At 39.1% G+C, this 21,737-nt stretch overlaps 5 protein-coding genes across 8 annotated transcripts; 2 read left to right on the top strand and 3 right to left on the bottom strand.

Moving 5' to 3' along the window:
* Positions 1-426: 426 nt before the first annotated feature.
* LOC140822370 (uncharacterized) lies at positions 427-2,250 on the top strand. The gene has a single exon (XM_073183123.1). It carries the CDS (start codon positions 532-534, stop codon positions 1,903-1,905), a length of 1,374 nt encoding a protein of 457 aa, XP_073039224.1. The 5' UTR covers positions 427-531; the 3' UTR covers positions 1,906-2,250.
* On the bottom strand, positions 2,034-4,887 carry LOC140822372 (auxin-induced protein 15A-like). Its single transcript, XM_073183124.1, has one exon. It carries the CDS (start codon positions 4,292-4,294, stop codon positions 3,935-3,937), a length of 360 nt encoding a protein of 119 aa, XP_073039225.1. The 5' UTR covers positions 4,295-4,887; the 3' UTR covers positions 2,034-3,934.
* A 1,385-nt stretch (positions 4,888-6,272) lies between these two features.
* On the bottom strand, positions 6,273-11,398 carry LOC140822374 (uncharacterized). 4 transcript variants are annotated; one of them, XM_073183128.1, is made up of 9 exons: positions 11,143-11,398; positions 9,969-10,165; positions 9,120-9,172; positions 8,740-8,827; positions 7,869-8,626; positions 7,274-7,714; positions 7,124-7,180; positions 6,674-6,920; positions 6,273-6,641 (listed from the first exon to the last, which is right to left on the bottom strand). In XM_073183128.1, the coding sequence occupies exons 2-8, from the start codon at positions 10,132-10,134 to the stop codon at positions 6,720-6,722; spliced, it is 1,764 nt and encodes a 587-aa protein (XP_073039229.1). In that variant the 5' UTR covers positions 10,135-10,165; positions 11,143-11,398; the 3' UTR covers positions 6,273-6,641; positions 6,674-6,719. The 4 variants fall into 4 exon arrangements, with proteins under 4 accessions (XP_073039229.1, XP_073039230.1, XP_073039231.1 ...); XM_073183129.1 differs by having other exon boundaries at positions 9,969-10,137; positions 11,169-11,398; XM_073183130.1 differs by having other exon boundaries at positions 9,969-10,137; positions 11,249-11,395.
* A 3,476-nt stretch (positions 11,399-14,874) lies between these two features.
* LOC140822375 (mitochondrial uncoupling protein 5-like) lies at positions 14,875-16,269 on the bottom strand. The gene has a single exon (XM_073183131.1). The coding sequence runs from the start codon at positions 15,978-15,980 to the stop codon at positions 15,015-15,017; it is 966 nt and encodes a 321-aa protein (XP_073039232.1). The 5' UTR covers positions 15,981-16,269; the 3' UTR covers positions 14,875-15,014.
* A 1,506-nt stretch (positions 16,270-17,775) lies between these two features.
* On the top strand, positions 17,776-20,751 carry LOC140822373 (uncharacterized). Its single transcript, XM_073183125.1, has one exon. The coding sequence runs from the start codon at positions 17,776-17,778 to the stop codon at positions 20,749-20,751; it is 2,976 nt and encodes a 991-aa protein (XP_073039226.1).
* The last annotated feature ends 986 nt before the right edge of the window (positions 20,752-21,737 follow it).

The raw sequence follows: 21,737 nt of genomic DNA, 5'->3' as shown, positions 1-21,737 counted from the left end.
CATGAATAATCTCTTTAGCACATCTGTTCAAGGTATTTTCTAAACTAATCTAACATTATCTTTGTGTCTTTTTTATTTTCGAGAATATATCTCATGTAATTACATGATCAAATCCTAGTCAAAATTCTTGTTGAACTTGGCAAATCCAACTGCTTCACTTCCGAGTGCTCTCACAATTCAACTTGGCCAAATTCTTGTCTGATTTTTGAGAAAAATATGGAAACTGAACAAAATACTTCTGCCCCAATTTCTCCATTTAGCATATCTTCAAAAAAACAAATAAAAAAAAAATTGGAATAGGAGAAACTCGGACTCGAGTCACTCTTATGTAAATATATTTACCATAACTTTTTATTTTCTTATTTGATGAAAAAGAATATATAATGAATTAAATTAGCATATGGTATGAGTGACTTTTCCACTTCTGTGAATAAAAAATTGATTTACCATTTCCAAGATCCCACAGCTCCACACAGTTTCCCCCAATCCCCTTAATCCCTCATCATTGGGAAGGTTCTCGATTCGCCGGCCATGAACCACCGCAATTCGCCGCCTCCGCAGCTCGTCATCCGCCACACCACCGCAACCCAAATCCTGAAGCAAACGACGTCGTTGTTCTACTCCAATCTCATCGCTTTCCTCTTTCTCTCCTCCCTCCTCCTCACCTTCCGCTCAAACGTTCACAGCGCTTCTCGCTATCTGTCCTCCCTTATCGACAATGACCCGTCGTTGAAATCGCTGCTTTCCCGTCTCGATTTATCGGCACCCGCCCGGACCCATCACCGCCACCACCGTCGCCGCGGCGCCTTTCTCCACCTCTCGCGCGTTGGGACTCTGGACGATGATTTCTTCTCGGGTGATTCTGATTTTGACCGCTCCCTTTTCCATCCTTCCTCTAACAAGTTCCTGCCTAATGCGACTCTTGTGATTCTTTCTGACTTCGAGCCCGATTACGGATTCTCTAACTCGAACATTGATCACGGAATCTCCTATCCCAAAATTGTTAGGCCTGGAGGTGTCAGTTTTAAGCCCGAATTCAGGAAGAACGTTACTTTTTTGGAAGAAGAAGAGAGGAAATTTGAGGGTAGCGGACTAGATGATGGTAATGCAGTTGTCGATCTGGATTTCTTGATTAAGGGTTTTGAACTGGGGCGCCGTGATGCTACTTCCCTTTTCTTTTTAGCTGGGGTATTATCGGCTGCTTATGTGTATGTCGTTTTGGCATTTATAGTTACATATACTTGGGTGAATGGAATTATCTTCCTGAAAGTAGTGGATCATTTGCTGGGGAATTCCCGATCAATTTTTCGCACGTTTTGGTATGGGTCAAATATTGGGCTCAAGAGGCTTTCAGGGTTTATTCTCATGAAATGGGCTGTGAGGGACGCAATGGCTCAGTTGATGGGAATATATTTTTTTGGGGAGATAGAGGATCAATACGTCTTCTTTAAGGTTTTCTTGAGAATGAAGTTTATGCCATTTGCCAACGTTGCACCATGGGTAATAGGACACGAGTGGGAGAGTGCTGGGTTTATTGTAACCTGGTTCTTGAGTGACTTGATGTTTGGCTTCATCTTTGCAGTGGATACTTGGGTTGCCATAGTTGATTCAAGGATGGGTGGAAGAGAGATTGTGAAAGAAGGGTGTAGTATGTTGATGGCATTGTTTTATCCCGCTTTTGTGATTAGATGGTTAGAGGCAATAATTTGTGGATCAATTGGGAGATGGTTGTTGAGAAGGATGTGTGGGGATGTTTTCATGTTGTTTTTTCAATCATCGATGGAGGTATATTTCACGATGGCTTGGCTTGTTTTTTACTTTGCAGCAAGGCATAAAGATGATTCTTCAGCTGGACGGACATTTGGGCGAAGAGAATTGGATGGTCTGCTTGAGGTTGCTAGATGATCCCGAAGGAAATTCATAAATACGAAAATCTTTTCCATGCCATGGGTTGTTATACTAATGGTAGTGGTGGTAACTGGCTCAGTTGAGGTGCTTTAGTACTGTCGGCCTTTTGGTGCTTTTGTTGTTAAATATGCTGGAAATGTGAACTAGTCCTTCAATTGTTTGTTGATGTCACCATTTGTATGAATTCTATATACTCTGAAATGAGGCAAGAGATTGTTTCAAGTAATTTTGATGATGATTGTACAGCTTTGTAACATGAGTATTTTATGCCCTTAAAGATATGTAATGATAGTTGTTGGCAAGGTGATATAATTGTCGTTCTACTCGAGTTTCCTTGAGTAAGGTGGTGTGAGCAGCTTCATTACCTTCACATCAAATGGACTTCACCGCATATGAACCAAGATTGTTTTATTGTTTTCTTGCTACTTCGGTTGCTACCAGTAATTTTTTTTTGGCACGTGAATCAGTTGTTCATTATATGATGGGGGTTGTTTTTTCTGTGATTTGACGGTTTACAACTTTTCGGCCATAACATGTTTCTCTTATTTACTCAACCAGTTTTTTGACGAAATTTTTGTTATTATTTGTGGTGCTTATTTTTTTGGATTGCAAGTGGTTGATTTTGGAGAGCTGAAGTAAAAGCACACTCAGTTCCTTTTGTCCATAGTGTTCATGGTAATAGAACACTGGTTCGTAGTTTATAGGCATATGTTGCTTTATATTTTTAAATTTTTATGGGCTACCAAGTTTTTCTGTCTATGTTAGATGCATATGAATGTTTATAGGCATCTGTTGTTTTATATTTTTAAATTTTTATGGGCTACCAAGTTTTTCTTTGTCTATGTTAGATGCATATGAATGTGCTATCATAATTTGTTCACTGTGTTTGGCAGCCACAGACGTCAGTACACATTTGTATCCCTTAATTTATCGGCTAATTAGATCCCAAATCTCATTGGTTTATCATATTTAGTCAGTGGGTTACTTGGTTAAGTTTGGAAAAATCGATAGATAAAAAATATTCAGAAACTTAAGTATTTGCACAACCAAATACAGTGAGACAAGAAATACCTGAGCTACAGTTTCTGAGATATTTCAATTTTTAAGTGAAAAAGCAGCAAAATTTCAAAATCTTTAAAAATTCAAAATCTTGATGCTAGTATGTTTTAAATTTTTTTATTTGTTTTGTAGTAGTCACAAACAGACAATATTTAAACCAGACCCTCAATAGTTTCTTTTTGGGATTTTCATGGCCTCTTCTCTTTTTATTCCTCATTACTGGATATGAAATTATTTCCGCTGTTTCTTTGGAGTGTTAGCAATACATGTGCCTAAAACTGGAAGATGCAACAAGATTACAAACTGGCTATGTTACCTAAATGCGGACTTCTTTTAGCTTTTTAAAAAAAATATCTGATACCAGAAATTGGATTCTTGGTCAGCTTGAATGATGTTTGAGTACAATCTTAGTTGCAGTATGCTCTTCTTATGGCATTCTTGTTGGAATTATATTTACCTGCATTTGTGATTCTGTGAAAATTGTGAAACGTTTATAATTTGACAGCTTCCTATCACTCTGATATTACGGGATCAAGTGCAGGTCTCAATATATGCCGATGTACTCATGGTGCCTTGCAAGAATACAGAAAGTTCAGAGGTACTGCGGTTTGTGGTTCAGTTGATCTGTCAAGCTTCGAAATGCTTATGAATTTTCATGAGAAGTTAGATGAGCAAATATTTCCACATGTTCAAAAATTTAAATATAAATCTATAGTGCATGATAGTTCTGATATGTTTGTCTTATGCATATTGTGTTGCGTATCGATGAGTGCTGGTATGCAAATTAGTTGAGTTCAATCTTTTAGCTTTTATGGTTCCTGAAAGAGTCTATTTGGATGGCAGGGTGGTGATATGTGTACCACCAGAGTACAACAGGTTATGTTTGAACTTACTGTCCTCTTTAACCAATAAATAGATGACAATGGATGATATAATTTTGCCGGACTTGTAGACAGTAGATTACGTATCAGCGGAAGTCGTCGATTGGTGATTTGGCACATTGAACAACACTGAGAAATAGATTTTCATCACAGGGTATGCATAGTCTTGAATCAGCAGTAAATGCATACACTTCTCGAGCTTGATCTAGCAATGCCTGGAAGAGCGGATGCTTCAGTAAGGTAATCTTGATAACAAACCTCTTCTTATATTCTCCAACATACACTACCAAGTGACCCTTCGGTACATCATCAGGAACGATCTTCTCCACTGGCTGTAAAGGCCACCATGACAATTTGCAGCACGAATCGCAGGCCACACAAGGTATGATTCTTTGTCCCATTACCCGCCACTTTCTCGTACACGATTTTAGAAATTTCCCTTTCATGATATTGATGCTCTCTTTGTGCCTTCCTTACTTTCTATCTGATGGTGTTTTGTTAGTGCAATTGTAGATGAATGCAGGGTTGCTGTGCTCAACCTTTTTATCTTCTAATATTAGAACTTCACGTCGATAAAAAATTTGCAGAACTCACGTTGCATGATTTATAATAACATTTTCTCCTATAAATAAATATTGACATCAAATATCCTATCTCTAACTGTAATCTTTTGAAGTTCTCAAAGGAGTTAAGAAAGGGGTAGATAAGATATGAAAAAGGGATGGGAAAGATAGGCTTCTTGGGCAAAGTGCACTGCCAACTTGGAAAATCTTGGCAACATTACTTGTAGAGATATTGTAAACAAAATCTTCCTCGTGTTTGAAAGGGGATGGTGATCTAAATGTTCAATTTACTCTTTTCGTATTTCAACCAACTTTACCAGGACGAATATTTCGCGCATATTAGGGCATGTTATGGGCTTATTTTGGATTGATCATTCTTCTTGGCCCTGTTTATATTGAAAACTTGTGATTTTGAAACTGTTACCTGTATTAGCGGGCAAGTTATCATCTTGATTCTTGAATCTTGATCAGTACATATTGTGTGTACAGCAGGCTGTACGGTGGTTGGATGTATTTAATCCCACATTCAAGATATGTGACAATTTTATTACGTGCATCTTGTGTCGGCCTGGCCCATACTTGAAAGAGATTAATTTATGCTATATAGTTAATTTTTAATTAAACAGTTCGAATCTTTAATGCCCACCAAATATTTTGAATTCATTTCCCGTTCAAGGGATAGGATTGTGGGTTGGATGGTTTAACTGCCTTTTGATAAATATATTATTGGGACGAAGATTCAGAAAATCACGTCACATAATCAAAAACCCCACACAAAAATATGTCAAAACGATATAATTCCTTCTTCTGTTTGGTTTTGGTACTATTTTGAATGTTTTAAACCGGGAGATTGAGTGGGATTAAGCGTGAAATATGTTTAAAATACAAGGATTTGGTCAAGAGTGTAGGAAATACGGTGAGACCCATGGTCGAGTGCAAGTCGGTATGATTGAATTGTCTCAAATTTGAAATATTGGTGTCAGATGATATAAGTCAAGCATGAGAATTTTATTTCCAAGATTAATATCACAATACTTTAATATTTTTGCACAAATAAATACGATAAATGAGTTTGTTTCAGACAATACAAATGTGAAACGACAAGTTAGATGAATATTGCTCCTACATGGGGTATCTAATTTTGAAAATGCACTTGTACTTCTAATTTGAAATTTTATGCTTCGAATTTGAAATTTTATATTTTTAATCTTAAATTTAGTAAGTTGATGTAATTTCATGGTTATTAGTTTGATTAATAAGATTAGAGTGAGAGAAAAAAATTACTTCTAACTTCCGATTATTACACTAGAGTTTTTATAGTTTGACATAAAAAGATTATATTAGTAGTAAAAAATACGTTTTTATTATTTTAAACTTCGTATCAATTAATCACACTTGAGTTTGTAACGTTTAATCGGGCCTGAGTGTTTGGTCAATTCGAATCCTGATGATTTTTTTTTATAAAACCAAAATCGAATTGATTTTTGTGCGAATCGGACAAAAACCAACTGATTCAAAATCGTTAATTCGGTTAAAATAACGCTAAAACCAATAAGAATATCCATAAAATAAAATAAAAAACCAAGAAGAATATGAAGGGTAAAAAGCGTCCGTCCCACAACTAAAAAATATCATTTTGGCTTATATAAAATATAATATTGTTTTAAAAAAATTGGTTAACCGAGCTTTAAAAAAAAATTAAAAAGACCCCGAAAATAATCATCGTCACATCAATACTTCGAATGAAAAAAATGAAAGATTCACGAGCGTTTAATTTCTGTCATTCTTCCTACCTCCACGTAAAAATTCTGAGAACGATCCATTTTCCATCGACATCGGACTTTAATAAAGTACGGGTTTGAAGGAGGTGATCATCGTGACAGCAATGCTTCAACACATTTGATCATAGTGAAATAATAATGGAAGGCCAAGGAAGACAGTATTTAACAACAATCAAGACGCCTAGCGTATCTAACGCAATCATCTAAAAACTAATTGATCCATGCTTATGTACAACGAGTGCATCACTCAACATTGAATTATGAAAGTCGCTGGATCCTGTGTGCACATGATCTTATGGTAGGATATATCACCAACCGTTGCATCAAATGAGAGATTCATTACCAAAACCATGCTGACATCGTGTTCAAGATTCAGTCCAAAATTTGGAAAAACCCTGAACTAACTCCTGCCAAACTGTCCAGCATGGACAGGCAGAATTGTAGGGGGGGGGGGGGGGGGGGGGGGGGGGGGGGTGGTGGGAGATGAAAAATGTATACAACTTGCCTACTAATTCTAAGAGAAGGATTCAGTTACCATTAATACTTCGCAGGATTCTTCTGTAGTTACTCAGGGTTATATCTGTACTTTTAGCTGGAGAATCACTGTGAATATGTAAAATCTTGGATTTTTGACCTTTTGGATAAGGATACATCACGGCCAGTTCACAAACTCGGTGCAGGATTGGTTTTGGCAAAGGGCGCCAGGCCATGTTTCGTTTCTTCTCTCCCTAAATCAATTTGGACATCGAAAATGAAACTGAATATGATCAGACAACAAATAATGTAGAGCAAAAATAGGAAAGAGTACTCTACCAGTCATCACTAGTTTGCAAATAAATCAGTTAAAGTCTAAAACGAGACATTATGACACTGTTGGGAAATATGGAAAATACATTTGAAAAGAAAAACCAGAAAAATATGGATCACTAACCTCTCGCTCGCTTTGTTCATGAATCCCGCTTGCTTTCAAAAGATTTCGCCATTTATCCTGTGTAATCCACGAGCGATACATAATATCCAATAACGAAAACTAAAAATAGACAGAATGTTCTAAAGCTGCACTCAGAAGAAGAGTATTGACCTTGAGATCTACAGAGGTTCGATGGGAAGATGTGGAAAAGAAGAGCTTTTTTATACGACTCCAGCTGCCAACTCCAAATTGAGAGACACCATCGATTAATTTTCTAACCTCTGAAATAGTCCATAATCTGTGATGCTTCCTCCGACCACTGGCCTCTTCCTTGATCTCTGAAGTGAAGCAGTCATCCTTTTTCTTTCGATGCACAGCTGTAAGAGAGTCATCCCTCTTTTGACTTCCTGATGTGACACTGCCAACCCTTTTCTTCGGAGGACTTTCTTTGACAAAGCCATTCCTTTTCTTCTGACTTGTTACCATGACAGAATCATTCCTCTTCTTTAAATGAATGGTTGCGATAACTTCGTCCAGTTTCTTTTTATTCTGGGGAGTAACATGGGATTCTTTAAACTTGGCTATTGAATATCCACAATCCGAACCACGCACCTGCTCACACGAAGCACCACTTCAATATTTTGACTTTGTACTGGAACATTTCAAAAAATATTTGAAACAGCTAAACGATGAGCATTAGTCCAAACGCATATGGATAAAAAGGAAAGCAGGACAAGTAACGCATAAGTTACAAGACAACAGTTACCGTAACGTGTTCGGGGCTCTTTGGACATTCTTTTTGCACTATCGAGCCAAAGGGTACTTGAATAGCTATCACAGAAGTTTCCTCAGCTGAAAATTTCATTGCTTTAGATCCTGTATGACATTTCTTATTATCCTGGACTCCCAGACACTTCCCCTTACCGGTCGAAGAAGAAATTTCATGTCTTCTTTTAGAACATCTCAATATGGGATCTGCTAATTCATCAATATACCTCTGTGTGGGCTTGCGCGATCTCTTCGGAATTGGAAGAGTTTCCGTGCATCTAGCTTGAGTTTTTATTACTGCTGACGCATCTTCCCCTTCCAATTTATTGGTCTCAACATCTGGACCTGCTGGCCAAATTTCATCATTTTTCTCAACCTTCAAACAGCTATACATTTCCCCCGAAGGTGACAGGCTTCCATCCATCTCATCAGATAAAACTTCTTGGAAAGAGCAGCTTGAAAAATCACAAAAATTGCCAATATTTTCTAAAGAACATAATGCAGGTGATTTCAAGGATTTATTATCATCCAATGTCTCGAGCTCATGGCATCTGGGAATGTCACTTAGTTTAGAGCTACAGATATTAAGTTGGTCATTCTGACATTCATGTACTTCCATAATTCTAAATTGATCTGATTTCCAGGGAGCATCAGTATCAACGCTAGATGCCAAAATTGGACAGTCCGAAACTGAAGTAAGCAAGCATTCGCTTGAACCATAATCCAAATTTGTAATACTTTCGACAAAGTCAATGCCTACAGGCATAGAGAAAATAGTACTCAGGTCATCGGGTGGGGCAGTGTAAGCCACTTTGTATCCATACAAACTCATAAGAAAATTATTGAAAATTAAGGCAAAAAACGCAAACCTAGAAGGTACTCTTCTCCCATGCTGCTGAACTCATTTTTCAATTGAAAATATCCCACTTGAACTTCACTAGGAATTCCATCAAGAACCTACAGCAGATATACATCATTGAGATTAGTCTAACTGCCTCGTCTTTGTACTGAAAAATGCAAGATCCATCCAAACTTCAATTTCACATTTACGTGGAAAGCACAAAGCTTGACAATAATATTTCAGGATTTTCGTAACAAGTGTATCATATAAACATAATTCTAACAAATATTGATTATGAGAAGCACAGCAAAAGATAGAAAAAATAAACAAGATGTCAAGATTTAAAAAATAATCAGTCAGACATTACAAATGCAATGCTCAGCAGTTTGTAAAACGAATCAGACATACTTCGACCCTTGGAACGTGTCTCTCTTCCCGTACGAGGCTAGAATCCGCACCACCTGCATCAAGTGATAAATAATGGCAGTTAACATAAAAAACTCAAAATAGACAGGACACAGAAGCGTCACTGAAAATGTATGCCATGCATGTCAAACACATCCAATCAGGAGAACAACGAAGATTTATTTAAATGTGACACATAAATATGACATGGCGACTTTAATTTTAGTCTTTAGATGAAAGACAAAAAATGAGAGTAAGATTTTGTTATCCACAGATAAAAATAATTTACAACCTAGTCAATGAAAATTGAAACTTAAGATCAATTAAACAAGTTGCTATCTCTTCCTGAAAATAATATCTACTGAAAAGCAGATATCATTGAGCTTCAATTTGCCCATAGTATAAACATAGTGTATCGCAAGAATGCTTAAATTATTAGGCAAAGCTGTCGCGTATTGATTCCTGGATAAAATCCTTAAATATTGTTTGGTGTGGTTGATAAGATGATTGCCGATTGCTCAAATTATACTCGACCTACATAACAACTACCCAATAATCACCACACCATATAAATTACCTTTTATATTAATTTTTTATCATTCATATTACGCATCCAAATCCTTCTATCATCCCATTCCACATACCAAAAATATTTTAGTGTATTGATTCACCGATGAAATGTCTTTTTAATGGCTCTTGTTCCCATGACTACACTATACAAATGCTTTATCACCATCTTTCCGATTCAAACCACCATAAAGTCAATAACAGAGATAAATTATTCAGATAATAATTCATTAGTCAATCTAAGGAGAGATAAAGGTAGTCAACACTGCTATATTTCGGCTATACCAAAACTGCAGGAAAAATCGTCCATGTCCATGTCATTCTTCGGGATCTTCTCACGAAAACAATTGACCCTATCCATTGATATATGTCCATCTTCAGGTTCTACAAGCATACGCTCAACATCAATTGTCCCATCTTCCGATCCAAGAGTCAGAGGTCCATTCTCCATGTCCTGATAATATTAGTCTTTCTATTCAAGTCTACTCACATAAGACAATATTCTACCATAAGATAATTTGACAGTGATGATAATGTGTTGCATGTACAGCAACCCAAAGATCAAACGAATGAAATACCTCAAATCTTGTATCTTAAACTTGTCAAGCAACGTTTCACGAGCATTTGAGTCAAAGTAATGATTCCAAAAATATGCAAATATACCAAAGGCGCTGATATCCGTTGCATCCAAGGCATTCCATGAATTTACACAAGAACAAAAAGCAAGTTGCCACTTAAGCCATAGTTATTGCCTCTATCATTTTAATTTTCAAAACAAGATCCGTTTTTTATTAAATTGTGTCCAAAAAATTGCATACATTGCAACTCAAAATACATAAGCCGGATTCCATATTCCCCAAACTAAAACAAATGATCCGCCCATACCCACCATGGAACAATTAAGCAGGCAATGTTTCAAACCTAAACATCACTTGCGACAATTTTGCAGGTAATGAAATAATGAATTAAATTTCTTCTTTAAAGAAACTATATAAAAAATGCACAAAATCGTTAATCAATCACGAAGAAAAAGTACTAAATTTTCAAATGCAACCATCAAAAGGACTATCAAGAACACACTAATTCTCCTGCACTAAATGCCCAGCACATCGATACCAAATTCCCCACCCTTCCGCCCCCATAAACTCAAAAAGAAACCCACAAAAATAAAACAGTAATCCCAGCCCTAATCGACAAATTCAGCAGAGATAAACGATAAACATTTAAAAAAAAGTACAGATTGAAGCAAATACACAGCCGCATTCTCGCACTGATAAAATAAAAGAAACTACAATCGCACTATGACAAAAAAAAAAAAGAAGAGTAAATCCCACCCTAATCGACAAATTCAGCAGAGATAAACAAAAAAAAAGTACAGGTTGAAGCAAATACACAGCCACATTCTCGCACTATTAAAAGAAAAGCCAATATAATCGCATCATAATGAGAAACAACTAACCTGGAGCCTTCAATTCCCCTGATTACCTCTTCGGTTCACTGTGTGAATCTGAGTGCGTGAGAGAAAAAGGAACAAGGAGGAGATTCATGGGAGAGTGAGACAGTACCTCCAGAGTCTACATTTATTGGGCGGAATCGAAAGGGGTTTTCACAAAGTTGCAATTGAATGTGCTTTTCACGTCCGCCGTGGCGTCGCGCAGTTATATTTCGCGAATCTTTGACACTGCAAGCACACTCCTAGTCCTCCTCGTATTTGGCAAGGTCAGGGTTTTAATGATGTTTTAATCATGTTTATATAACTAATTAATTATCTAAATCCCCCTTAGTCAACGTAAAATTCCAACTCCTTTTTTATGCCACCGTTTAGTTCAAAAAAATTAGATTTTAGAGTTTGACTCGAATTATACAATCATTGAAGAATATTATAACCAAATTACTCTCCATGTCTCGGATTTAATGGTTCAACCACTAATCTGGTCTAGTTTTAATCGACAAAATTCAAGTTATAATAGTTGATTATTCATCTATTATGTCAATATTTAAATCACAAAAATTAATGTCAGATCATTTTATGTTAAAATTATTATTTTTCGTTTTAAATATAAATCGAGATGACTAGTCTCACAAAAATAGATCAGTGAGACGGTCTCATACTTAAATTTGGTTAATGGGGGGATTGGTCATTTATGCGGTGCATCGCAGACATTATTTTTTTTATTGTTGAATAAAAGATAAACAATTTCAATGATTGTAGCGGGGTATCTTTTTATCGGTTATTTATTTGAATTCTCTTGTATAAATGAGACGTCAGAATCAATAAAATAGAATAAAGTTATTCACAAATCTTTGTGTAGACGATATTGGAGATTCTCAGAAACGAACATCCCATGATAATTTCACACTAGAGGGGAAGATGTATAATAGAGATTCTATGTAAAACGATCATTTGCACGGGTTCATAACATGCGCATAGTTCAGAAAATATAAAATGAGAGCTCTAAATCCTTGCTGAAATGCAAATCAAGTAAATATTGTGTGGATACATTTCTAATATACCTATATAAAGTATTTGATGACGAATTGAATGAAATTAAAACTATATTTTGAGTTATGGATGATAATAAGTCGGATTTATAATTAAACTCAACTCAATACAACAAGTTTAGAGACGAATTTGGGGTGGGTCTCAAATTTAGCCAGATACACCCCAAAAGTATATATATATTTTACATATATATATGAAAAATAAATATTTATCCATAATTTTATTTTATAATATTTTAATTTTTAAATAATTTTTTTCTATGTAAATATATATTTTATATTTTTTATTAATTATTAATCGGATAAAATTTGATTATTATTAATATAAATTAAAAATAATTTTAATAATTAATTACTTTTTAAATATTTTATTTTATATTTTAAAAAAATAGACGGATTCACTAGTCCAACCCATCTTTCTTGCATTAAAATTGCATTTTAACTCATAGACGTCACCACTATATAGATAGATGGCATACGTAACTTAAACTAAGTCTTCCCACGTGTCTAACTTCGAATTTGCCAAGATTTCTCTCTTTTTGTTATTTGTTTTCTCTCTCCCTAAATCAATTTGGACATTAAAAAAACATTTTTTTGAGGTCATACGTGGAAATAATAATCAAATAAAAAGTGACGCCAGGGTTTAAAACTTAAAAAGAAAAAAAATTAAAATTACAAAAAATAATTATAATTCGCTTTCGACACAAAAAAAAAACACTAAAAAATGTCCAATTCAAAATAAATGTAAAAAGAGATATGATTTGTATAAAATTTTGGCATTGGGTTATTTGTATAAAAACATTTCGGCCCATAATCATATTGGGCGAGAATTCACTTCCGCCCATGAACTACATTTGCCCCTGTCCCTGATTTCAGGTGCGTCTGAGCACCACGCGCCTTTTTAGCTCGACCGATCTCATTCATCATCAGCAAGAGGAAAAGTACAAACCATATTTTTTTATGAATACCAGTTGTGAAACCACTGTAAGAATTTATTAATATTTAAAAACAATAAATTGTGCGTATTCTTTTTCATTAATAATAAGCTATATACGTAATCAACAAATTGTTCTACAATTCTCAAACAAATTTCGTAATCAAATCTTTCGTTCATTTTGCGGTTGCGGGAATATTACTTTTGTATATCCTAATCGCGTGCATATTTTAAACCCTTAAAGATAACTGACAATGCTCCAATACCTATTTATCGAGATATTATTTTACCATATATTTTGTTGTGGTGTATTTTATATAAGTAAAAATTTGTGTAAGACGGTCTCACGAGTATCGGTAAGGTTGACTTGTCTCACTAATAAAGATTCGTGAGACTGTCTCACAAAAGACACTCTTTTACATATTCCACGGCTCCGACAACTGAAAGCTATCTTTATATGTAAAATTTTGGCTGTACAATATTTGATATATGAATTTCTTTTATGTGAAATAATATATTATGAGATATTTTGACTTTGCATATGTCTACTCTCAAATTTATTAAATCAAAACTGCGAATGAATTGCTAAATGCATGTTATTGAAAATTCTTAATTTGGGTCCTCAAAAGGGAAAAATAAAAATTTTTAATATACAAAAAAAAAATTAATTGATTCCATTTTCCAATTACAAAAATATAATTTTATATGTAATAATGTGTCGAAGAATACTAGTATGTTTTGTTTAAGACGATGCATTTTTTGATAGAATAGTACAAAAGTTTTGTTATTGATGCCCACGAAGCATCAATTTGATATCGAGCACCTTCAAGTAACAGCGAATATGGAATAAACAGTCATTGATGATACGTGGGAGTATTTAAATCCGTGGCTTTAGTCATGGCTCGATCATAATTCGGGATAATTAGTCAAAGCAGTATGTAGATAGGTGGCATACTTTGTCTCGCTTATTTAATTTGCTACAATTTTACGTTATTACAATTACAATCGGTTGTTGTTTTTTTTTTTTTAAAAAGGTTGACTTTCATCCCTTATTAAAAAAATAAAAAATTTGTGTGAGACGATCTCACGGGTCGTATTTTGTGAGACCGATCTTTTGTTTGAGTCATCAACGAAAAGTATTACTTTTTATACTAAGAATATTATTTTTTATTGTGAATATCGATAGGATTGACTCGTCTCAGAGATAAAGATTAATGAGATCGTCTCACAAGAAACAAACACTAAAAATTTTTAAATTTGAGTTCGAATAGGGCTAATTGCATCGATCTTTTGTGAAAAGATTAAAAATCACAAACCCCTAAAAAAATATTATTAATCTAAATACTTTCTATTTTTTCAAAATCAAACATATTTTATCTCTATGTTATAAAGACTTAGACACAAATATCAATCTGTCATAATATTAAAAATTGATAATGATGTATTTCATCTAAGCCAACTCATGGCATTAAAAACCAAAGTATAATTATTTAAATAACCGAAATGAAAAATATACCAAACTATTTGTCGATGGCTGTACTTTTCCTTTAATTCCACCTATTCTCACATAACATCACCCGATGGACCAGTCATTTTATCTTTATTAATTTACTGTGCATAAAATTTTCTTCGGAGCAGATCCACGTACGTTGAGTTCTTTTTTTTAAAAAAAAACAATATTTGAAGTTCTAACGATAGGGATTTGTCAAAAACAACCAAAAATCTAAAACGTCACGCAAGAGCACAAACATTCCATATTCATTGGAACAAATCAATTAAGTTGAACTTCATTAATAATCCGTATTGGTAGATTTGAATAATACATAAAAAACCAAATCAAATATAAAGATTTATTGTTTTGTTTGTTTATTTTTTCGTCGTCATCATCGTTGGTTTCAGAAATCCTTGAGCAGCTTGCGGACCTGTTCAAGAGTGACAAAGAGAACAATAGTGAAGGGTCCCTGCCGAGAAATCGTGGGGATGAAGCCTTTGTAAAGGGCCATGGCTCCCTCTGTTCTTACGGTCTTCATCGCGCAGTCAAAAGCTCCGGTGTACGGAGGCGCCATTCCTGCTTCCACTTTCATATTCATCACGCGAGTCTTGATCACGTCCACCGGGTTGGACACCACAGACGCGACGAACCCGGCAGCGAAGCTGGCCGTCACGTGTGTTCCGAGGCCGTCTTTCATCAGATCTTTCTCCAAGATCGTTTCCTTGAATTGGTCGTAAGATGCCAGCTGCGAGGCTGTCACGAGCATGGCCCTGTTCACCGTGAGGGACGAGCCGCGCCACAGGCTGACCACGCCTTCGTTTTTACTCATCTGCGAGATGGCGTCCACCACGCTCTTGTAGTTCCGCCTCTGAGCCGCCGGGAGGCGGCCATCGGCCTGCATCCGGACCATGGCAACGTCGGCGGGGTTTCCTACCGCGGCACCTACGGCGCCGGATATGAGCCCCGCGGCGACTTTGCTAGCCAGAGGCAGGTTGTTGGTGTTGGGGTCGGTCCATTTCTTCTTGAGCACGTCGTAGAGACCCATTCTGGTGGTCGAGTAGAGGGTCTGCCGTAGAAGAGTGGCGGACACACCAGAGAAAAGCGCTGCTGCTCCATCTTGCTGTACGATCCGGAGTCCCACGGCAACCGGCCCGACGCTTGGCGGCGGCGGAGGCGGGGGTAGATGGATATGGTGAGCCGCGGCGGTGGTGCCGTGGAAGGCAAATGCTGGGCGGAGATTCTGAACGGCTGCGGCCGCAGAGGACTCCCCCTGAAGCTGCATACGGACCTTGATCAAATCAAGTGGGTGAGTGGTGCAGCCTGCAACAATGGAGGCAATACCTCCCTCAACAAATCCCTTTACACCCATCGTCAAAGATCTTTCCTTTCCTCAAGAAAAATACGTAAACAGGCAGAATGGAATCTCTTCGATTAGAAAACTGAGGAAAACAAAAGAAAGATTCGATACCTTAATCTCAAGAAAGAATGAAAAAAATGGTGGAAACAAAGAAATCAAGAAGACCAGTTGGAAGTAGAGTTCATCTCACTGGAAACCAGGAGATGGGAATGGAGACCAAAGGCTATGGAAGAAAAGTGTGGGACGTTGGGCCTTTGAGACATATGAGTTGGAATGGAGATGGAATTACAGAGGGGGGTGGAGGGGTATTTATACGAGGAACTAGGAAAAGGGAACGAAATTAGGGTTAACAGTTCACACGCATTCGCCGAATCCTACAGAGTATACGCGCTCGCTCTTTGAAATTTTCCACACTTTTTGTATTCTAACTAATAATTATATTATTTGTATTAGCAATAATTACAAGCGTACACAGAATATATATGGAATACGATTTTTTTTAGGGTACATAATCTTTTTTATAATATAATTTTTGTAATGTCAACTAATATACAAATTATTGAGATTTTATGTTAAATTTATGAAATTTTAAAGGTGATTCTTTATAGTTTTAGTTAGGAATACTTTTTAGTATGGGTTCTTTTGGTTACTTTAGTCTATAATTATTCTGTAGATTATGATCAGTTTTGAACCAGTTGCATATAGGATATTTAAATTATTTTTTATTTTATTTATATTTAGTGTGTGTTATTTTCTGGATTATCATCAATCAAGTAAATAAATATTCTAAAAAGGGTATCTTGGGTATTCAAAAAATTAAAATTGCTATATCACCGAAGTTTATTAATCTACATCTGTAAATTTTAATAGTGTATATGTTAGAGTGGGGGCAGGTAGTTGAACAACCAGCGCGAAAAAAAAATACAAGTCGAAAAGGAAGGAAAACAAGGCAGAAGCTCTCTCCCCAACAATCATCAAATCGACAAGAATTCCCTGTGATACCCCCGGTGGGAGGATGGGCTCGGCCCGCTCTCGATAGCCCATATCAAGCAAAGCCCAACATGCATTCAGAAGAAAGCTTGAGGCTGTCCGGGAGGTCATCTCTGGCCGACCTCCCATATCAGAAGTTCCAGCCATTGGAGAGGTCAGCCGACCTCCCTGGACGACCTCCCTGGCCGACCTCCCGAGCTGACCTCCAAGAAGCTATTATCGGGACGATCGAAAACCCTCGGCCGAGCTCCCGAGCCGAGGTCCCAGGAGGTCCTAGCGTCTCGTGGGCCCATACCTGCGAGAGCTCTTACTCAGATATTAAGCGCGTAGCCCACAGAGATCAAAGCCCAGAAAGGTAAAGCCCATCAAAGATCTAATCAAATCTGGCACGATATCTAAACCAAATCTGGGCAAGATCTAATCAAATCTTCCGAAGATTCTGAGGATCCTAATCTGCCAAAGTAGGACTCTATTGTTCTCCTATAAATACCAGGTTCCGTTCATTATTTTATTCATTCATACTTTTTCACATTCTCTCGGCACACACATTATTCTCTCAAGTTTTCCGTTCTCTGACTTGAGCGTCGGAGGGGCTACGCCGGAACAACCTTCCGGCCCCCTTCTAACACTCTTGTTTGTGTTTCTGGATTTCGAGGTGCCTGATCCGAGCTCCCAAGGTGAAGATCCGACCTCCCAGCCAGCGCCCCCAGGTTTGACCCGAGCTCTCCAAGCGGGGATCTGAACTCCCAGTTAGCATCACCGATTTCAGTGTTAACAATTGGCGCCGTCTGTGGGAATATACTGAGAAGACGTAGACATGTGGGGACGAACAGGTATAAGAACAGGCCCTGCGCGTGGTAACAGAGGTCCCGGAGGTGGCAATCAGGGCCATGCAAATGGTAACAGAGGTCCCGGAGGTGACAATCAGGGCCATGCAAATGGTAACAGAGGTCCCGGAGGTGGCAATCAGGGCCATGCAGATGGTAACCGAGGTCCCGGAGGTGGCCAAGGCAGAGGTGTGGCTGATCTTAGTCTAGACCAATTGGCCCAGTTGATTAATAGGTCTGTGAATGAGGCCCTCCGTCGAAATCGTACTCCATCACCACCGCCACAACAACCTCCTCCTCCTCCTCCTCCTCCTCCTCCTCCCCCTCTTCCTGAGCATATGGAAGCCATTTGGGAGGAAGTCAGGAGGCTTGGCAGGCGAATGGGGGGCCGACCTCCCGTATTGGACAGAGAAAGCCCACTCTCCCTCGAGATACTGAATGAAGACCTCCCCGTTAATTTCCGCCAACCAACCGTCAAGGATTATGATGGAAGTTCTGACCCCGAAGAACACCTTGGAAGGTTCAATAATTCTGCTTTGCTTCACCGATACTCAGATGGGGTCAAATACCGGGTCTTCCTTACCACCCTAGTGGGACCCGCCCAGAGGTGGTTCGATTTGCTCCCGCCACATTCCATTACCAGCTTTCGAGAATTCAGCACCCTATTCATAAACCAGTATGCTACAAGTAAGAAATACTTGAAAACCTCATTGGGCCTATTCAATTTGAAACAAGGAGATACAGATTCGCTGAGGGACTTCATTAGACGATTCAACAGTGCGGCCTTGGAGGTCCCAGCTGCAGCAACAGAAACCTTGGTAAATGCTTTCACGCAAGGGCTCCGAGGGGGACAATTTTTCAATTCCTTGGTCAAGAAACCCCCTCAAAGTTATGATGAGCTCCTGAGCCGAGCTGAGAAATACGTGAATCTTGAGGATGCACAAAGGCAAAGGCGAGTGGATATCCGACCCGATGATAAAAATAAGGGGAAAGAGAAAGTGGAACCAAGTAGGAAGAGGCCTGCAGAAAGAACAGAGGAACGGAGCCGAGGTCCTGGACCTTTCCCTTATGCCCCGTTGGCAATGAGCTTGGAAAGAGCCATGGCCATTTGTGAAGAAAGAAGAAAGCTGGAGCGACCGAAACAAGCCGAGAAAGGGCCGCGTTTACCGCCCTCAGATAAGTTTTGTGAGTTCCATCAAGAGTACGGTCACGTCACCAATGATTGCCAGAAATTGGGGGAAGAGGTCCAAAGAATCATGCAAAGAGACCCTCACATGAAGAACCTCCTAGCTCGATCAGAAGGAAGTTATCGAGATGATCGAAGGGATCGGGGACCTCCTGGGGTTAATCAGAGGCCACAACCCCGGGAGAACCGACCCAACCGCGGGGGTCGAGATGACCCCCCGCGACATCAAGGCCCTCAGGTCCAGCAGATTGCTAATGATCCGACCAGAGGTATAATCCACATGATAACGGGCGGCGCCACCGACGGAGATTCGGGCAGGGCTCGTAAAGCTCATGGTCGGAGATTGGAAAGTTTGGGGTTAGACCTTGCCCCCAAAGATGACCCCGTCATTGGCTTCGGGCCGGATGATATGAAAGGTGTTGTGGCACCTCATAACGACGCCTTATTAGTCACTCTTACTATCGCCAACTATGACGTCGCAAGAATCTTTGTTGACACCGGAAGCTCAGTTAACGTTATTTTCAAAAGAACCCTGGACCAATTGAAAGTGGAAGGTTTCGAGTTTGATCATATCTCTACGCCTTTATTTGGCTTCACAGGACATGCGGTCCAAACTGTAGGGCAAATCATGCTCCCCTTATCCCTAGGGGCGGGACCTCACCGCATCACAAAAATGACATGTTTTACTGTGGTGGATGCCCCCTCTTCCTACAACGGAATACTTGGCCGACCTGCCCTGGCCGACTTCCGAGCTGTAAGCTCTACCTATCATCAAAAGCTGAAATATCCTGTGGGGAATGAAGTAGGAGTAGTCGGGGGGGATCAGAAATCCTCTCGACGATGTTATGTGGATGAGGTAAGGCAAGAAGTCAAAAGATCCCGGACCGAGGTAGGGATGATTGTGGCCCAACCAAATATGACCTCCAGAAGAGAGGTTCAGCTCACCTCAGAAGAGGAGCCAGAAACGGTGGAAATAGGGGTCCAACGGAGTGTCAGGGTGGCGGCTGATCTTGATCCCGAAACCAAGCATGATCTACTGGCTTGTTTAAAAACTAACATTGATGTATTTGCTTGGTCTCCACAAGAGCTTCGGGGGATCAGCCCCGGGATAATGAAACACCACCTCAACACTCTCCCTGAAGCCCGGCCAGTCAAACAGAAGAAGAGGCATTTTGGTCCCGAGAAAGACAAGGTAATAAAAGAACAGGTAGACGAGCTTCTTAAGGCAGGACACATTAGGGAGATCTTTTTCCCAACATGGCTATCAAATGTTGTCCTGGTCCCCAAGAGCTCGGGAACATGGAGAATGTGCGTCGACTTCAGAGATCTTAATAAGGCTTGTCCAAAAGATTGTTACCCCTTGCCGAGGATAGACCAACTGGTTGATTCCACCGCAGGTCATCAGTACTTATGTTTGATGGATGCTTATCAAGGATACCATCAGATCCCCTTAGCAGAAGAAGACCAGGACAAAGTGAGTTTCATCACTTCCGAAGGGACGTTTTGTTATGTAGTGATGCCTTTCGGATTAAAAAATGCGGGAGCCACCTATCAAAGGCTCATGGACAAGATTTTCTCAGCCCAGGCCGGAAGAAATGTGGAAGTGTATGTGGATGATATTCTTGTAAAGTCGAAGAACTCGGCTGATCTCATAAAGGATCTCCGTGAAACCTTTGCCACTTTGAGATCTTACAGGCTAAAGCTGAACCCCCAAAAATGCACTTTTGGGGTCAAAAGTGGGAAATTCCTTGGGTACATGGTAACAGGAAAGGGGAATTGAGGCCAATCCTGAGAAAGTAAAAGCTATTCAATCTATGACACCTCCTGGGAATCTCCAGGAGGTCCAGAAGCTCGCCGGGAGAATCGCCGCTTTGTCACGATTCATTTCAAGAGCGGCACATCGTAGTTTACCCTTCTTCCGAGTCCTCAGGAAAGCTAAAAAATTCGAATGGGATGAAGAATGCGTGAGGGCATTCGAGGATCTGAAGAAGCATTTGGCGGAGCTCCCCATATTAGCCAAACCAGCCCCAGGAGAACCATTGTATGTCTACCTCTCGGCCACTGAGATGGCTGTTAGTTCAGTCTTGGTCAGGCAGAAAGGCACGGAACAAAGCCCCGTATATTACATCTCTCACGCCCTCAAGGGAGCGGAGCTCAGATATACAGTTGTGGAGAAGCTCGCTCTGGCCTTGGTCACAACAGCTCGAAGACTAAGGCCTTACTTTCTATCTCACCCCATTATGGTCCTCACCAACAGCCCTCTCGGGAAAATAATGACGCATGCTGATATCTCAGGAAGGTTGGTAAAGTGGACCACTGAACTAGGGGAATATGACATTCAATATGGGCCTCGAACCGCAATCAAAGCGCAGGCCTTGGCCGATTTTTTGGCCGAGACTTTGCATGTGGAGATGGAAGATCTTTGGAAGGTCTATGTGGATGGTTCATCCACCAATGAAGGCAGCGGAGTTGGTGTGTTATTAATCTCTCCAAAAGGGGATGAACTAAAGTTAGCCGTGAGGCTAGACTTTAGGGCATCCAACAATGAGGCAGAATACGAAGCGGTCTTAGCGGGTCTAAGAGCAGCACGGCAGGTCGGAGCAGCTCGAGTCCACATCTTCTCTGATTCTCAGCTGGTGGCCCACCAAATGAATGGATCATACGACATCAAGAATGAAAGATTGATAGAATACGTAAAAGCGGTGGAAGCAGCTAAAGAACTCTTTACAGAACTGGTTTTTAAGCAGATCCCCCGAGAGGAGAATG

The sequence above is a fragment of the Primulina eburnea genome, unplaced genomic scaffold (genome assembly GCF_022965805.1).
Source record: "Primulina eburnea isolate SZY01 unplaced genomic scaffold, ASM2296580v1 ctg809, whole genome shotgun sequence".
Classification (NCBI taxonomy): Eukaryota; Viridiplantae; Streptophyta; class Magnoliopsida; order Lamiales; family Gesneriaceae; genus Primulina; species Primulina eburnea.
Note: the sequence above shows the minus strand (reverse complement) of the source record. Positions and strands in the feature narration are given on the sequence as shown.

What these genes read in the sequence shown, in the direction of transcription:
- LOC140822370 (XM_073183123.1), top strand. Translation starts at nt 532, where the DNA reads ATGAACCACCGCAATTCGCCGCCTCCGCAGCTCGTCATCCGCCACACC.
- LOC140822372 (XM_073183124.1), bottom strand. Translation starts at nt 4,294, where the DNA reads ATGAAAGGGAAATTTCTAAAATCGTGTACGAGAAAGTGGCGGGTAATG.
- LOC140822374 (XM_073183128.1), bottom strand. Translation starts at nt 10,134, where the DNA reads ATGGAGAATGGACCTCTGACTCTTGGATCGGAAGATGGGACAATTGAT. An exon ending in GGGAGAAGAGTACCTTCTAG is followed by an intron (nt 8,627 to 8,739) that starts GTTTGCGTTTTT and finishes CTATGCCTGTAG; the next exon opens with GCATTGACTTTGTCGAAAGT. An exon ending in ATGAACAAAGCGAGCGAGAG is followed by an intron (nt 6,921 to 7,123) that starts GTTAGTGATCCA and finishes AAATTGATTTAG; the next exon opens with GGAGAGAAGAAACGAAACAT.
- LOC140822375 (XM_073183131.1), bottom strand. Translation starts at nt 15,980, where the DNA reads ATGGGTGTAAAGGGATTTGTTGAGGGAGGTATTGCCTCCATTGTTGCA.
- LOC140822373 (XM_073183125.1), top strand. Translation starts at nt 17,776, where the DNA reads ATGTGGGGACGAACAGGTATAAGAACAGGCCCTGCGCGTGGTAACAGA.